At 40.2% G+C, this 19,316-nt stretch overlaps 1 protein-coding gene across 6 annotated transcripts in view; it reads right to left on the bottom strand.

Annotated features, from left to right (window-relative positions):
• Positions 1-19,316, bottom strand: part of LOC107088572 (SLIT-ROBO Rho GTPase-activating protein 3-like) — a 53,283-nt gene that overhangs the window by 31,407 nt on the left and 2,560 nt on the right. For 5 of the 6 annotated variants that reach the window (XM_015380840.1, XM_015380837.1, XM_015380838.1 and 2 more), the window contains exons 1-2: positions 14,093-14,311; positions 1,940-2,256 (exon numbers count right to left, since the gene is read on the bottom strand). In XM_015380840.1, the coding sequence (XP_015236326.1) occupies positions 1,940-2,009 (70 nt within the window). In that variant the 5' untranslated portion in view covers positions 2,010-2,256; positions 14,093-14,311. Of the gene's footprint in view, positions 1-1,939; positions 2,257-14,092; positions 14,312-19,316 lie in introns of those variants that run through there. The other variant, XM_015380836.1, reaches the window with a different exon arrangement.

Raw genomic sequence — 19,316 nt, forward strand, 5'->3', positions numbered from 1 at the left:
AGGCTCGGGAACTGGCCTACTAAGGGTCTCAGGCTCGGGAACTGGCCTACTAAGGGGTTCAGGCTCGGGAACTGGCCCGCTGAGGAGCTTTGGCTTGGGAACTGGCCCTGCTAACCAAAACTGTCTTAAATTGTCTGAAATAAATTCCTTTTAAATTCATTTATTCTACTTTTAATTTATGATGTGCTAAAAACACATTGTGATTCAATAAACATTTTTAAACAATTTAATAAAGAAACTGTAAGGTACAGTAACTGCTTATGTGAGTGGTTTTAAATTAATGTGGTGATATGAAGAAAATCACATGAAAATACAAGTTCACACTTATGAAGTCAGTGATCGTTGGTCCCAGGTGCCAATGCCAATGCTCTGGTGCCATGGCAGGTCATGGAAATCAGTGGTAGGGTGCCGTGGCAAGTCATGGAAATCAGTGGCAGGTGCCACTACTGCCGCTCCTGCGCCACGGCAGGTCACGAACCCAAGAGTCATAAAAAAAGACTAATTTTCGGGGAGCAGAAAGTACTCTTTTATCATCATATTGAGCAGCAGTCTCAGCAGAATGGCCAAGATTTTCCTCTCCCCAGATACCTCCTCCAGCTCCCCTGGGGGACACCTAGGGACACCTCCTTCTAATGGAGCTTACCTACAACATCATTTGAGGGAGGCGTCCAAGGAGGCCTCCGAATCAGATATCAGAGCAGCCTCAGCTAATTCCTCTCCCAGATGGCTGGGCTTCCCACTCTATCTCTAGGAAAGTGCTCTGCTCCATAACCATCTCCCCGACCCGTCTGCTGTGATAATTGGTCTTTACAATGGTGTTTATTTACTAATGTTCTCTGATGCCTTTGCAGAAAATCTGCATTTATTCTCGGATTAGGATCTAATTAGCTCAATCCAAAAGGAATTTGCTGTACTTGATTCATTTTTGGGATCAAGATGAACTGAATCCAAACCCATACCTAATTTTTTGCATTGTGTTTATAAACAGTATGTCATACTTCAAACCCTGCACCTTCACCTACACAGATTTTACTCATCTGTTAGTATAGCACATAAAAACCAAATGTAATACATTGAGGTTTGTGGTTGCACAATGACATAATGTGAAAATGTTAAAGGGACTAATGGTTACAATGTTCTGTTAGCCTTGAATTATTATTTGGCAAAGGAAGACTTTTCTTGCGATAAAATGCTGTGACTGAGAGGGTAGATATCCTTGCTGTTTCATTGTACTGTGAGGACAATTTTGGATCATAGCTGCTGAATTCTAGCATAGCATTACATAATATGCACAAGCTTATAACCAAACACAGCAGAATCACCAAGTTCCTTTTCTCTATGTTGCACTGTAATATGAAAAGGTCAAAACATCACCTTCTGAGCTATCCTTGTTTCAATTTGCCCCCTGACCTCTCTCTGTTTTCTCTTTATTCTTTCTCTTTTTACACTTCTATCACACCGCTTCCTTCTTGCTCTCTTTTCATCTTTTTGTGAGCACTCTGCCCCAGACTGACTGAATGTGTGGAGACAACATCACTAATATTAACTATAAATACCCCCCGCTGAGGTACAGTACATAGAGCCAGCCGGTTAAAACACGCACATAGGAGAACCTCGAATTTGCCAAGACTAGCCAGGTTCTGCTCCATATCATAGCCTAAAAAATATAATTCTTTCCCAATGCAGGGAACAATAAAGTTCCTCTTATTCTACATAATAGGTTTTCATTGACCCACTGCTTCTTGGATTGCTCCATACAGTGGTTTTTATTTTGGATAAAAATGAATGAATTGTATGCAGGATAGCTGATGCTGCTGCATACTAGTATATGCATGAATGCCTGTGCAGAGCAACTGCATACATTCCTGCATCACTGCCTTTTTAACTCTTTCATTGACATATGCGCGCAGACACATTGTATATGTACATTGACACTTACCCTTCATCTGAGATTCATACTCTGCTAGGCTGCCCTTCTCCCTCCTCAGTTTTCCATGTGAAGTCATCATCTTTGATCTTATGACTCTTGACCTTCCCTCCCAAAACGTCTGCTCCTTAATTCTCTCTGCTGCAGCTTCCGCAGCAGCTCTGTGGTCTGCAACTTTTCACCCCTGACCCCTTTTTCTCCCACTTTTGCTTTCCTGGTCTACAGCTACAAGTGGTGCTTTGGCATCAGGGTTGATAGACGGTTCTCAGCTGTTTACTGGGTCGATTTTTCCATGGAATCCAGTTGCACTGATCCAAAAGTAAACGAACCTGAGAAGAAACATTAATAGAAAGAGCATAATCAGAGAGGGAGCTGACATGATGACAAGATGACCACAAAGGACCAAGGAATTATTCAGATCAGAGGTCAGAGGAAGAGCGCACATTAGATCAGTGTGATAGGGAAGGAAAAGGACAGTGACACCAGAGCAGAGAGCATTCAGCGCGCCGAATAGACAGTAATAGATCAGAGTGATGAAAATGAAGGATGAGGGGATGGGGTAATGAGAGGTGATGAATAACAGCAGTAATAAATGCCACTCATTGCCTTCAGGTCAGTGGCTGAGGATGCCCATAAAAGATATGCTTAAAAACAAAACAAAAAAAAACAACCAAAGAAACCTAGAAATTGGTATTTATTTGATTTATAATGAAAGAATTAGTAATATAGCAGAAACTGAGGCCAGCAAAAAATAGGAAATGGCCTCATATACCTGTGGGGTTGAAAGTGAAAACAATGCTGCTCTGAATCAAAATTGACAAGGAAATCAACTCTTGGGAAAAAGAATCGGCACATCTCTCAATTCACTGGTCGGTACCCTTACCTATGGTCATGAAATTTTGATCATGATTGAACGAAGGAAATTATCGACAATACAAGCGGCTTTTTCTCCCAACCTCACGATTCCTGGTCGAGAGGTGGTCGTGAGAGGCTGATCGCCCCTCATTACCCCCTGTACACTACCCATAGCACAATCAGGCTGAAAGTCGACCAGATCGAAAAATTCTTGCACACAAAGTGTAATCCCAGCTTCAGATGACCCCCGAACACCTTCCACAGGAGGTGTTCTAGGCATGTCTAACCAGGAGGAGGCACAGGGAATGGCCCAGGGTATGCTGGAGTGACTATGCATCTCAACTGGCCCTGGAACACCTTAGGGTTCCCTCAGAGAAAATGTAGGTGTCTGGGGAAGGACTACTGTGTTTTGCTCCCCTGAAGCATTTATGCAGGTCATCAGTCACCACAACTGCTTCTTTGGCCAATCCTGGGTTTGTTTATTTTTCTCTGCCCTTCTTCCTTCTTCATCTATATTTCTATGGCAGCTGATGAAGAAAATGAGAAAACAAGTGACATTTCCTTCTCCAAGTGACCCAGGATTTACTCTTAATAATAGTTATGGTGGCCAATGACTCTGGCATGGTCCAGGGATGGGAGGGGGAATGCCTATTTCTAGGGGTGTAAAGGTTGCGTGCAATCTGGACAGGATAGTCTATCACAGGGTTAGCCATTAAAAAATCGGAGAAAATCATCAACCAGTAAAGGTTCGGAGACATTTTAAATTATAATCCGTTACTTTAAACAAACTGAACACTAAAATGAAATCAGGTGTTTATGCACCCATGTTATAAATTGACTTTTTAAATAAAAAATATTTAAGAAAATATAACATTTTTACATTTTTAAATCTAAAGTTTTTTTTGAAGTAGAGAACAACAACCATTCAGTTTGGTAAATAGACAATTTCCTGATTTCCATATTCTATAAAACACCCTTTTTTATGGGTTTTAATGTTGACAAAGCCATTCTCAAGCACATATCAAGGTGCTCATTTGTGAGCCAGGATCAATATTTATTTTTGATTATGTTCATTATTATGTTCCTGCTTCACATCAGTAGGTTGAGCCGAACAAACTCAAAAAGTCCAGGGTCATCTTTGAGCAGACCATTTCACTTTTCTTTCACCAGTTCACTGCAGTTCTTCCAGCAGTCTACACTTGATATACTTTCTTATTCTCATCATATTCTCCTTCTTTCCCATTGCCCAGCTTTCCACAGGTTTGCCTGCTGTGTCTAAAAGTGGCTAGCAGCAGTGACCCAGACTGATACAGCTCATTGACTGATTTGTAACACGTGTAGCCTGGTTCCGGACGCTCCGGAGTGCTTTACTATACTAACAGGAGAAGTGGCGCAAGTGAAATTAGACCCTGCCGTCAGACAACATGCAGTAATTCATAATTGTTTTAAATCAGGTTGGGTCTGGATTAGCCAGCAGGTGGGTTGGGGTCCGGATCGTGGTTCGCTAATCTATGACATCTGGTCTATCATTTGACAGCATGGAAACAAACAGAGCTGTGGAAATGGATTGTATATCTGCAGGGGCAACATAAGAATTCCATGCAAAAAATGTCCATAATGGTCCAATTTGTATTCAGATCAATCAAACCCACTTCAATATCCTCAGCCCATGCAGTCTGATTACCTTCGGTCTAACTGAATCCATATTAACGGTTTTTGTCAGACTGCTCTTTTGGTTAAAGTTTGACTAAGAAATTTCAGACAATTACCACACATTGTCTTACTTTCAAGAAATATATCCTCCATTCAATCAAGTGAAGATTGAATAGGGAAAAACCCCAAAGACAAGAAGAAACAACCAGCAGAATCCAATTTAGCATGAGCAGCTATCTAGTCATGCTCACAATACACAGACACTAGGTGAATACAGTCAAGTAGTATGTTGCCTTTTATCTGGATAATGTAAAGAGAGAAAAGGGGATTGTAAGAAGTGAAGTGCAATATAAATTTCATGCTGTAGGGTGTAAATTGTGTTCTTTCGGGAAGATTGTATGAAGAAAGAAACTGTCTTAGTGTTGGCTGTTTTATGCAACAGAACTCTGAAGCGCCGAAATAAATGTACAATTCTAAATGGTTTGTTTGCAGAATGTTTAGTATCTACAAGAGTTCTCCCTATTTCTGGCCCTAGAACTGTTGAAATTTGGATAGAGGGAAGGTCAGCCAAGTTATTGTGGATGACTTAAACCATGCAGTGATAGAAAAACAGGACAGACTGATTGGTGGCAGTGTAGAAAATAAGCAGGCTGCAGTTTTTTTGAAGTACCGCAGGAAGTAGCTTTGCTAGGTCTTATTCCTAGGGTGATACTTTCAATTCAATTTCAATTGAATTCAGTTTATTTTTCTGGTGTCAATTGCCATCCCATGTCACCTCAAGGCACTTGACAGAGACAACTCAATGAAATCATACAGTCAGATTGGTTCAAAGTTTTCTATTTAAGGAAACCAAACTAATTGCATCCAGTCAATAAGTTAGTTACTAGAATTTTGTCGTTTATGCTGCAGCAACCCCTCATACCTATCAAACATGCAGTGACAGTGGAGAGGAAGTACTCCTTTTTAACAGGAAGGAACCTGTAGCAGAACCATGCCCAATATGAGCATCCTTTTCTGAAGCTGACTGGCTATTGAAGTGGTCAGAGGTAGACATTCAATTCAATTCAGTTTATTTATATAGCGCAAATTCACAACACATGTAATCTCAAGGCACTTTACAGTTCATCAGATCTTAAAGTCAAATTGATTCAAAGTTTTCTATCTAAGGAAAACCAGTTGATTGCAGCGACTCATTTACTCGAATGCAATCCTTTACACTAAGCATGCTGGTAGTGAGAGCGGAGAGGAAAAACTCCCTTTTAACAGGAAAAAAAACTCCAGCAGAACCAGGCTCAGTGTGAGCGGCCATCTGCTGAGGCCGACTGGGGTTCAAGGAGACAGAAACAGAGATACAAAAAGCAGCTGTAAAAGGTGTCCTGTCCAGGAAACACACAGCCAGGCAGACGAGCTCCGAGCCAGCTTCATGTCATGTCAGAGGATGAAGAGAGCACATCCAGCCAGTCACAGTCAGAGAAACAGGACTACACTGGAAAAAACAGGCAAATCTCCAATATCTATAAACAAAGGTGTTGATGGCAGCAGCACAGCTGACATTTCTCTCCATTTAAAGGGAACACAGAAGCAATAATGCATAAATGCCTTCTGTTGTAAACAGAACAATAAAATAGCTCCATGGCTCTATTTAGGATTGAAACAGTCAAGCAGATGAGTTCTGAGTTGGTTTTAATGTCAAAAAGGACAAGAGAGGGCAATAGCTGTTAAAAAAACGCACACACTGCACTCTGCACCCCATTGTGGGCCACATGGAGTTGTAATAAACAGTTTGTAATTTGTAATAATCAGTACAAGTATATAACAGATCTATATTTCAGACATGTATACACTACTATTTTTAAAGAGTGACGATGTGTTTTTAGATCTAATCTGACATTCCTTTTAAAATGAATGCATGACTTAGACAACTTTCGTTTTGTACAGCTTTCATGACATTTCCATTCCTTAAAGTGCAGCAGTGATGAAATGTAAACAGTGCGGTAGGAAAAAAAATGTTGCAAAAAAAGTGCATTGATATGGAAGTTAAGAGCATTAATATATATGGTGCAAATATGAAGTATTTTGGTTTGGTGTTGTCAGTGTGATGCAGAGTCTGACATGTGACAGTTCTCTCAAAGCCTCATTCCAGAGGGCAGCAGGGAGAACAGTCCATGGTGGGGGTGTGAGGGTTCATTGATGATGTTACAGGCTCGGGACACGCAGAGCTGGGCATGAAATGTCTTTTGTTTGCTGTTCTCACATCTCTTCTCGCTTTCTTGCAGTCTGAGGCAGTGCAGCCTCCACACCACATATACAGTAAGTAAACAGCATTAATAAATACCCTTGAAAGCAAACATACATTTTTATGTCTCACATCCTGTGTTACTGCTCACTTTGATGGGTGTCAAAATGTACTACTTTTAAAGACAGACACATTTTGAATTATTTTTGTGGCTGAGGAAATGTCTGGCGACTTTAACATCAAACAGTTTTAATCCCTCCTACTTTAGACTGAGAGGAGGTATGTTAAACTGCTATAGCACAAAGTGGAAAATGAAGATAAAGATGGTCTCAGACATCAGCACACCTCAAGTCGCTGGTGTAACTGAAGACGACCACGCATTCTTTAAGTAATCTGTGAACTGTTTTCTCATTTCCTGTTCCAGAGCAGTGCGGTAGATGTGAGTCAGACACGTTTCAGTGACAGTTTCAGACGGAAGCAGAGAGTAAATGCAGAAGCAGCACAAAAACACACAAAAGGGTTTTCTGCAAATGAGACAACAAGGCCCTGAGACTTCTAAAGTCTGCATCGAGACTTTGTCGGTGTGTGACCCCAATCTGTGAAGAACAAGGCGGATGTAAATGGTCTGAAGAAGACACAGGAGGAGGTTGTAGTAGAGAAAGATGAAGGGGAAAAAGAAGCAGCTCGAAGCTAAAAGGCCAGTGATGACAGAGAAATGGAGGTTATTGTAAAGAAGCTTTTTATAGTTAAAATCATGGTTAATGAAGGAGGGAATTCATATGAAATATGGCGTTAACTGATGACAAGAGAGGAAGTATAAGCTTTTTATTGCCTAGGGATTTTCTACCAATTTCTTCATAGGAAGAAAATATGCATACTAAGAATTAGTGAAACAAACAGGACATTGTGCTAACTACTTCAGATAGTCAGGGGATTTCCTAATGCTGCTGACAGCAGACAACATTCTGCTTTGTTGACCCCTTACTGTATTTTATAGTCTGGCTTTTCTTCCCTTTTTTTTTTTTACAGAAAATGTTACAATTTTGTGCAGTCCTTCCAGATCTCTTGTCTCGTATAAGCTTTCCATAAGAAGAAGGTCCTCCATGATTTCTCCAAGCTTCTGATAAAGCTGAAGGCTGAGCAAGATATAATACACCAAGACAAATTTCTATAAGCTACAAGGGCTCCTTCTCCAAAAAGCCACACATTTGGTAGAAAAGTAATAGAAGCAGATGCTTATATATCTTCATGTATTATATATCTATATCCACTTGAGTTGTGAATATCTGCTGCTCCTCTATAGTTACCTTTGCTACCTCACAGCTTCTCTTATGCTCTAGATATTTACATTTGGGAACTTTAGGTCAAGCAAAAAATGCAATTTAAACATTTTCCTATAGGTGCTGCAGGCAGAGAAGCCAAAATTATGGAAGCCCAAAAGGACATTTTGATGCACGGAACTCGCAGACGCATAAAGTGTTAACCAAGCTTAATTATTCCAGCACTCAGTTTATATAGAAGACCATATCAATTCATGGGTTTTCATAATTAGTGAGCTTTGGTCCTCATGAGCTGCGATGGACTAGCGACCTGTTCAGGGTGAACACCGCCTCTCGCCCGTAGACAGCTGGAGATGGGAACCAGCACCCCTCGTGACCGCACTTTGGATTAAGCGTGTCAGAAAATGGATGGATGGATGGTCCTCATGAGGCTGTTTGTTTAGAAATGTTGAATCCTTATCACAAATCCAGCTTACAATATCCCACACAGACAGAGAAGATGTCTTTCATTCTAAGCAAATATTGCAGATAGACTGCAACACCATATTACTTCATTTTTATGTTCAAGCATCACAGCCGAATAAAATCACCCCATGCTGGAGTCCAGAGATCTGTTCTGCCTTACCCGTCCTGTGCCTCAATGGTAAGGAATGATGTGCAAGGCATTATACTGAGGCCTATCCTAGTGTTCACTGTAAATCAGCCAGCCAGCTGCCTGTCGGTAATCACAACATCACACCTTTGAACTGGGAAGATGATTTATCTTTGCTTAAGTCATCCAATTGGATGGCTATGACTATAGTGATATATAGTATATAACTTAGTGGCTGAGGAACACCAGTAGTGAGTTAGAGTTAAGGTCAAAGACCATAGCTCTAAAGGGCTGGTTATACTCCCCGCAGCAGTGTGTCGCAGTGAGCTTGACTAAGACATTTTTGATTTATGCTCAAGAGAATCAGGAACTAGCTGTTCCTAGCTAGGGTCTAGATATGGCCGAGGCGGTGAGGAAGTGGGCAGAGTTTGTCTGACAATGGAGGGACATAAGGGCGAAAAAGAGCGGGGATCCAGGTGGAAAATGGGTCCCAGCGTTCTCGCGCACCTCGCTCTTCTAGCTGGTCCATCTTCACGAGTCATTTTCCGCAACTGTGTTCACAAAAACAAAACAAGCCGGCCTCCTGTCCGTGGCACTGTCTGCGGTAACCTACAATTTGGGAGATGTGAAGCAGAGTGTCTGTGGAGGGGGCGGGGACGTCTTTTTGTTCACTGCAACATCTACGCAGACGACCTAGTTTCGAAGTATAAATCAGCCTTGAGGGTTTTGTGGATACTACCGAGTAAAATCGGTTCAAAAAGACATTAGAAAGACGAGATGATTTACGTACAGACAACATCTTCATAGGGTTAAAAAGTGAAAGGTGAAAAGCTGTAATTTTCAGATAGTTTCAAAGATATTGAAAACTTGGTTTGAAACATCTTTTAAACGTGTATTATTGGACTAAGGTGGGGCAAAATCAGATCTAACAAACACAGTCCTTCTTTCAGCAGACTGCAATGCAACAAGTAGTGCCTCCTTAAACAGACCCCACCACAAGTTTCTTTGACAGCACACTTGGGTTCACCTTGTACAAGTGGGTTTGAAAACATCAATACACAGCATTTGTCTCCGGAAATAGGAAACTCTATAGTCTTATGCCACCATAGGCTTTGACTCCTGCACAATCATCAGAGAATTATTCTGTTCCTTCACGCTTTCAGAAGCAGCTTAATTCTTTCATCACTGATAAAAGACGCACACTGCAGGGAAGAAGACTTGTTTCAGAGCAAGATATAAATGTAGTTACATAAGACACATTCATGATGAGTAGGCATGGTACAAATTGTAAAATACTGTATATTTTAAATAAAAATGTAAGTCTTTACTGGATCAAACTCAGGACATTAACTGCTTATTAGAGTTGGAATAGGTCCCTGTCTACCAAAGGAAAAACCAAAGCTAAACCACTCCAAAACAAAAAAGTACTTTTGCATTCCATGTTTATGGAATGCATACCTAATGGTCTAAGTAGAAGTCAAAAATGAGAAGAAAAGAAAAAACGTGAAAAAGAGAATCGGTTTATAACAGGGTAGGCTAGCACACTGGATACATCTGTCTTTAAGACGCTCAAAGCTCAGATTCCTCTCAAAAAGATTTACTTTCTCAGAAGACAGCTAAAATACAGAGCTTGATATTATCTGGATATCCTTTATGTTTGGATCCTCATGAATACAGCTCAGGGGGATGAGTCAGTATCTCTCAACCTGATATGGACACAGTGTACTATCAAGTCTTTAATACTAGAAATACGCTGTTTTTGTGCTGCTGGCTGAAATCTAACTATAGAGTTAAATTGCATTCACTTGGCACACTACACTGTCAGAATTATTCTCTCATCTGCCTTGACTCCTTAAGTGACATCCATTCCTACTCCATAGAGGTTTAATATGACCTTGGTCCATCCTTTTTAACTAGAGCAGCTTAATATCTTCTGGGAAACTATCCATAAGGTTTAGGGGTATGTTTATGGGATTGTTTTTTTACCATTTTTCAAGAAGCACATATAAGAGGTCACATACTGATGTTGGATAACAAGGCCTGGCTCTCAGTATCCACTTTAGTTCTTTCCAAAGGTATTCTTTCTGGTTGAGATCAGAACCCTGCGCAGAGCAGTTAAGTTAATCCACATCACACTCTGCGATCAATGTCTTAATGTGCACGCTTTGTGCAATGATGAACAGTGAATTTGGAAGAGGAAGGGGTTCAGCTCCAAGCTGTTCTCACACAGTTGGGAGCATGGAGATATCCAAAATGTCTTGGGATCCTGAAGAATTCAGGGTTCATTTCACTGGAGATAGGGGGCTGAGCCCAGCTCCTGAAAAACAACCTCACACCATAACCACCCCCTCCACTAAAATGTCCATTTTGCACAATGCATCAGACAAGTAACATTCCCTTGGCAGCCACCAAACCCAGACTCTTCCATCAGATTTTCAAATGGAAATATGCAATACATCAATCTAGAGAATGTCTCTCCACTGCACTGGTGTCCAGTGGTGGCATGCTTTACACGACTGCATTTGATGTTTTGCATTGCACTTTGTGATCTATGGCTTGAATGCAGCTACTGTTCTTGAGCTAATCTGAAGCCCACATGAAGTTTGGAGGTCTGTAGAAATTGACTGCAAATAATTAGCAACCTTTTAAACTATGCGGTTCAGCATCTGCTGATCCTGATCGCACCCATTAGGTCAGCATTAGGTGCTGTTGCTCCCAAACCTTGCTATTTTCTTATAATACAGCTGACAGTTCACTATCGAAAATTTAGGAACGACAATATATTAGACTGGATTTGTTGCACAAGTTAATCCATGACAGTTCCACACTGGAGTTCCTTGAGCTCCTGGTAGTGACCCATTCTTTCACAAATGTAAGCGGATAAGAGCCAGGACATGATCAGGAAACAATAAGGAAACCCTCTCTCACCACTAGCCTCCGAGAACGAGAACATTAACTTAGGAAATATGCAAAGATTATCTGTCAATTATCTGGCCCCGATAGCTGGGCTGAGCCGCATATAAGGCAGTAGGAGCAAGAGGATAAGATGAGTGATAATTAACAACTGGGCAGAGTTGTGAGCGAAATGAGCAATTAGGTCAGCTACAGTATCAGGGCAGTGATAATGACACTTGGCAATAAAGAGTAGCTTTACAGGCTTACAATTATTTAAAAAATGGCAATTTTGGCAATTTTATTTACCCAATCCCATTATTTATCTATGCCATTGCATTGTGTTAGCTCAGCATACCTATTTGTTGCTTTTTTGTATCATAAATCTTGCTTACTTGTTGCACCATGGTCTTTGAGGAAAGACATTTTATTTCGTATAACATATATAAAAATATCAGAATTTGTATATCATTTTTTAGGACCTTTGGTGTTTGGTAAAAGTATTCACACCTCTTAAACTTTTTCACACTTTATTATGTTACCATCAAAAGGAGGATACTTTATTAATGAAGAATATTACTGAAAGTCAAAGCATTTCATGCAAATATTTTAATCTAAAAAAAAAATGGTTTGCATTTTCCTTCAGCCTTTTCAGTCTTGAATAAAATTCTGTGTAATTATGACCAATATCAGACATGAAATATCCACTGAACAGAGTTAACCTGTATATCATTTAACCTGTATATCATTTAAACATCAACCTACAGATAAGTAATGGAAAGGGTTGGGAAGAAGTTTAAAGCCAAGTAAGTTTAATAGAACGACATCTCAAGATTCCTTACATCTCCAATGTTTAATCTAGCATTTGAAAATGGTAAGAATAGGTCCCAGCTGCACACCTATCGAGACATGACATTGTGCCTACAAAAAAACAGCTGGCATTGATCAGAGAAGCAACTGACAGGCAGATAGTAACTCTGGAGGAGCAACAAATATCAAAAAGCTCATGTAGCTGCATTTATTGACAGGCTATGATTTTATGATAAAGGAGATTGTTGATACAAGTAATGATATGTACCACTGGTAGTTTGCTTTAGCCATGTAGGGGTGGGCACGCAGAAAGGAGCTCTAGTCTGATGAGACCTAAATGGAACTTCCTGGTCTACAAGCAAAACCATGTGCGACGGAAAACTAACCCAGCACATCAATCTGAAAACATGGTAGTGGAACATTTATGCTGGACAGAGTTAGTGGACACCTACATAAAGCTAAATACAAGATGATAAGGGAAGAACCCCCGTTGGAAGTTGCAAAAAAGTGGATAGAGGTGAAGGTTATCCTTCCAGCAAGACAGTAACCCTTAAAGAGATCATAGAGGTAAAATTAAACTATCTAGTTTAAAGCAAAAGGACTTTTTAGAATGGGCTAGTCAACTGACAAGACTGAACAACAGATGTGAGTAGATGCTTAAATTCTACTCGGGCTGAGCTTAAGCCATGTGTCAAAGTAGAGGCGAAGATGTCCATCAGTGCAAGTTGACTTTTCCCAAAACATTAGCAGCTGTAAATGCAGTCAAAAGATGGTATTTACCAAGTATATTGAATGGGAAAGTCAATATTCTTAACATTTTCTTTGAAAAAATCACTTCCACTCAAAGATGCACTTCTTGTTATCGTTTCATAACACTGAATTTAATTTGTGATTTGGCAAAACATTAAGGTAAAGCTATTCAAGACTTTACAGTGAATGACACCAAGTATGTTGCAGCTTCTGATCCAAATTTTAGTATAAATGAAATGAAAAGCTTTACCTCAGGTTATGTCACAGACACAACCAACAGCTCACAGGCAAACCGCCTGAAGAAGGAAGTGGGGCAGCAAATAAGTAACACACAATGCACTTCATGCCAGGGCATCAAAAGAGGCGCATGCTGCACAAAAATAAGGCTCACAAAAAGAGAGCTCGACACAGAGAGACAGAACAATGTAATGTACAAGTCAAAAAATGGGACAGCACCTTTTCGCCTTTTTCTCTTTCATGTCAGGGATGTGAATATTATTTCAGTTGCTTTTCAGCCTGTAATCTGCTCTGCATTTTTTTTAATGAAATCAATGTGGACCATGACCATGCTAAATCAGGACTTCCTCGATTGAACTCACTCAAAAATAGTGAAGAAGAAACAAAAGAGTTGAATCTTGCAGCCTATCTCATTATCATCACAGTTGCACTGTTGCACAGTGAGGCAGATTTATAACGTGCATTGCTTATCTGCATCATTTCAATGCACAGTATTGCCGATGAGGACGGAGATGTATTAGGGAATTAAAGCTCTGCAGAAATGACAACAACAAAGTGTTGAGCTATATTTGCAGTTTTCAGTAAATAAGTAAATATGGTTAAGGCACTTTGGAGGGGCTCCACACAATGGCTTAAAAACACGTCAGGATAATTACACAAGCATGTAAACATGGTGCACACAAATTACATAATTGATCTTTAAACAGTGAGTGAGTGCAAAAAGGAAAAGTTATCATATGCTCTATTTACTAGGACTTCACTATGAATAAACATCTCTCACTCTCTGGTGCTCACAGACGTGCACGCACACACACACAGGTTGTTATCATATTCAAAAGCAGCATGACAGCTGTACATACCTCAGTTTGTGAATTTCCTGTCTGCTTCTATATGTTCCTCTGTTCTTCTCATCTCTCGTTTATTTTGCATCATCCAGCCTCTCTCTCTCTCGCACACACTTTGTGTGTTTGAATCTGACAGATTTCCCTCAGCTCAGTATTCTTCTCCCTCTCATTTCTCTCAAACAGACGCACACACGCTCACACACAAACAGCCCTCCCCCTCCATCTTTCAAAATATGCCAGATAGCCTCTCCACTCACGCCAGAGCAGCATCTCTCCTCCCACTGCCCTCCCCCCCTTCCCTCCATCCTCTGCCGTACGCAGCAGAAGAGAAAGCCCAGCCCAAGTCACGCCCCCCCGCCCCACTCTCTCCTATCCTCTCCTCTGGGTGGCTATAAATACGGCTGCTGCTATGAATACACCGTCTTCCTCCCTCAGCATCCCTCACACTCTCCCTCTGCTCCATCCATCTATCCATCCATTGCTTCTTCTGCTCTAAACCTGCTTTCTGATGACCTTGTGTTATAGTCGTGCTACACCATCACATGACAGCATCCCCTCTCATCACTCTTTGGTGTGCAAGATGCAAGTGGTGAAGAATCAAATCAAAACGACAACAGAGGATATGTGTTTAGCTGCCCTTCTCCAGGGCTTCCTGTCTGTTACAGCGGATCTGTTCCCTTTTTTTCTATCTACAGGCAGCTGAGAAAAACACACTCTTACTGAGATATGTGAAGTAGATTGCACTCATCCCCTCACAAATCTCACATTTTTATAATAATAATACAATTCGTACATATGGTTAATGGTTCTACCTGTCCTTATGAAGGTTGATCTCAGGGTGAACTAGTATTGGCTAAACATTTTTCCCAAAATTTGTCAATTTTTCCCTGCAGACTCTGCCTTGGTGTGCTGCTCTCTCTGCCTGGCCATTTGCTACTGGTTTTCATAGCAATACAAGAATATGGAGGCAGAACCATCTGTGATAAAACAACAAAAGTGAGTGGACAAAGAGTGCAATTTCTGCACAATAAGTATCAAAAGGCTTGGCAATATTATGTCTCGTTTCTGCTCAGTGCCAGCAGGGAATGAGGTTAACCAACATCTGGTATGAGCAAGTTATGTGCACCCAGGGTGCACTTAAACGGAATCAAATCTTCAGCTGCAGGCCGTATAGTATGTCATGGAGATAATTAATCCTAGGATTCAAGCGGTGATGTGCAGCAATAACTTCATAAGTGCAACATAGAAGCAGCGCAAAGACAAAGACTTGTACCTGGCTGTAGAAAAGGAATGTTTATGCTGAATTGTGCCACTCTGATCCTAGCAGATATAGAAAACCACAAGGCTGCCATGCAGAACCATATAGGGTAACACAGACTGCATCTTCTATACCTGTCTTTCCGTTAGTCATATTTGGCTTTTTTTTATGTTACAGAATTGAAGACATTGAACTTGCAGCAACTGAATAATGTTTTATCATCACTATCCTAATCAATTGCCAGGCATATATTCCAAGCCACTGGATTTATTTCACATTTCATCCCATCAATATATTTTATGAGAACTTAATAAGATATCTTGACAAGAGGCCCACAACCACCTTTAAATCTCAACCAGCATTTTTTGTTTGTTTGTTTTAGAACTATGTAATAAAAGGAATTATATGCAAATACTAGTATTCAAAAATATTATGTTTAAGAATCAGTCTCCACCATATAAAGCGTTGGATTGTATCTTGGAACATGTTGGGTTAAAATGTTTATTTCAGTGAGCAAACAGAGCTGGAAGGGCCAGCCAAAAGCAACATACATTCAAGATCTGCACTGTGGTGCAGAGGGCAGCACTGTTGATTTGCAGGAAGAAGGTTCTCTATTCAAATCTCTGAGTGCAGCTTGCCTTTGAAATTAAATTTAAATTAATTTTATTTATATTGCACCAATTCACAACACATGTCATCTCAAGATACTTTACCAGATCATACAGTCAAATTGATTCAAAGTTTTCTATCTAAAGAAAAACAATTGATTGCATCGACTTCTTGAATCGAATGCAATCCCTCACACTAAGCATGCTTGTAGCAACAGTGGAGAGAAAAAACTCCCTTTTTAGTGTGAGCGGCCATCTGCCGAGTCCGACCAGGGTTTAGAGTCCTGCACGGGTCGAGTTTTACCAACCCCCACCCGCCAAAACCCGTTAGGATGACTACCGAACCCGACCCGTCACCCGCGGATATCTTCAATTCAACTCCGAACCTGACCCGTTGATATTTAACCCGCAACCCGACCCGTTAACACATCAAGTAATAGGCTATAGTACGCTGCGCTGCAGAACAGCGCCATTAACACTGCAGCAGACGTGTATGCACTGACTGTGGCCTTTTTGGAGGGAAGCCCACACTGCCGGCAGGGCTTTAAGCTACAACAAGGGTGACCCCAGTGCCTGATTAATATAACATTTCTTATGTCCATAACAACACACACGCATAAAAACAAAATCACCAACTACCCGCCCGCACTAAAAAAATATCCGCCCGACCCGTTTATTTTTATTTATGTATTTTTCACCCGCAAAAGAGCATTTTAGCGGGTGACAAGTCGGGGATCCGCGGGTACCCGACCCGTTGCAGGACTCTACCGGGGTTTAAGGCGACAGAAGTAGAGCTACAACAAGCAACTGTAAAAGGCGGCCCCGTCCAGGAAATACACAGCTAGACAGTCGAGCTCCGATTCAACTCCCATGTCAGAGGATGAACAGAACATTCATAGGTCCACTCTGAGGTATTTGGCTCCTTCTTTTAACCAGTAAAGATGATCTATTAAGTTAACTGGTGTCTCTAAATTGCCCTGAGGTATAAATATGTTTATGCATTATATGTATATTGTCCTGTGATCAACTGGCAGCCTGTCAAACTCTTTAGCAATGACACACTACAAGAACTACAAATGCACAACACAATTTCATTTAGAACTTTAATCTCTAAAAATATATAAAACACCATTTACACAATTTTCTCCATGCTAAGGTTAGGTGCTACTATATCCTGGTAGAAACCAATCCCTTCATGAATACCGGTATTTGTAACAATAAATGCAGCTGAGACTTTTAAGTCAAATCAAGAATATACCAATGATACAAGGCAACTAAAAGATTGAAATAGCTTGAAAACCAGAGTGGGGATTTGTTTCCAGTAGTGATAGAGGCTGAAATGAAGTGTTGCCTAAAAAAAAACTATGTATATAGTACCAGAGTTATTTAAATGTTTAGGAGTAATTTTAGGGTCAAACTGGTCTGATGAGGGTTTATGTTACAACATTCACCAGCAGAAGTGTTTTACAGACACTTCCTCTGCTCCTCTGTAAGCTCCAAGGCGACCTGCAGGTCTTGCACAGTCTGCTCTTGCATCCTCTGAGAGCTTTGGATAGCCCTCCGTATATCCTTAGGGGACACCAGGTGAAGGCGCAGCAGAGAGTCGATAAGCTGGGAGCGAGCGTTGCCAATGAAAGAGTGCGACAGAAAACATGAGAGCCCTCCTCCAGATTCAAAGGTGTAAAGAGGAACTCGGACCATTCCCAGCACCTGGAGGGAGAGAGGAGAGGTGATGCAGAGCTGAGCATTAGCAACTGTAAATCACTGCCATTCATCACTTGTCACCTCAAGACCGTGATCCGATGCGATGGACGAGGCTGCTTTCTCTACCTCCCGAATCTGCTCCTCCTCCATCTTTTTCACATAGAAGTGAAGGATGAGCTTGTTGGAAGAAGAAGAGGCTGAAGGAGATGTGCTAAAGCGAGACTCCACATGATCTTCAATGGAAACTGGGACAGCAATACCAAGCTCCTCCAACAATTCCCTGGTAAGGCCCTCCTCCAGTGTCTCTTCTGAGGGGTCAACAAAACTCATGTGCCCAAGAAAGAGAATTATTTATTTAAAATACTTCTGTGAGACACCCCAGCATTGAAGAATACAACTGAATGATTAACATATAAACCTTGAAAGGGGCCTCCTACTACTAGTCATGTCATGATTACAAGTGGGGGGCAGAAAGGAAAAATAATATTTCAAGTAATGCAAAGATTAAAGTAGGATAATCAGACAAAAAAATGCTTTAAAAATAAGACACAATTTTAGCAATTTACTCCTAGAGAACCCGATTTCCACTTTCTGGTCATCTAACCATCAAATGCAGTCCTTTAGACAGCATGTTGCAGCTAATGCCTTGATTAGAGGACTTTGTTGGGATAGGATGGATAAATAAACAGCTGTGCCTCATCAGCATAATCATAAATCAAGATCAACAGTTTACTCTGAAGAGGGGAGGTTAAAAAAAAACAATATATGTGGATCAAATAAGGTGCAAAAAATGAAAATTGACACAGATTAAAAATCATGATCGTTACAATTAAGCTTTTACTGTTTTATTATTTGTTTTAAATGTAATTTCAATAAATTTCTGTTTTTTAAAATAGTGTCAACACCAACTAAATTCATATACATATGGGAATGAACGTTCCTGAAATATATCTTTTAAAAGGAGAATGCAGAAAAACAGACATTTTTTGGAGTATTTTTTTTGCAAATATATTTCAATGCGTTACAAGTCCAATAGGAGTTTGGACATTTTTAGCTTTCTCCAAGCCTCCCCTGTGTGGATTTAGACGGCCTCAAAACCCTCCATTCACAGACAACTTCAAGTGATAGGTAATCTTATGGATCACCTGTCACATTGTTCATAAATTAATATTTTCATTTACTTAGTATATAATGTTTGGTTATTAACATACTTCAAACTTTAGTACAATATAATGCAGGTTTTTGGTAGGTTAATAAAAAAAATAGGATTAAAACACAAGTATGTGACGAAATATGATTTCAACAGAAATATGTATACAAGTGTAGGAAAAATAAATGTAATATTGGCTAAAATAAGTATGACCCAAATAGCATCTAGCACACTTCCTGTTTCTTTTAATTTCCTTCCTTGGGTTATTATAATTCATGGGCAGTGTAGAGTTAAAGAAAATACAAAATTAAAGTACGTACTATTATTCTGTTTATACAGAAAATGAATTTGAGTTAAAAATTAGACGGTAAAAGTAATATTGGCTAAAATAAGTATGGCCCAAATGGCATCTGGCACACTTCCTGTTTCTTTTAATTTCCTTCCTTGGGTTATTATAGTTCATGGTGAGTGTAGAGTTAAAGAAAATACAAAATTAAAGTATGTACTATTATTCTGTTT

This window comes from Cyprinodon variegatus, unplaced genomic scaffold (genome assembly GCF_000732505.1).
Source record: "Cyprinodon variegatus isolate N-32 unplaced genomic scaffold, C_variegatus-1.0 Scaffold222, whole genome shotgun sequence".
Lineage (NCBI taxonomy): Eukaryota > Metazoa > Chordata > Actinopteri > Cyprinodontiformes > Cyprinodontidae > Cyprinodon > Cyprinodon variegatus.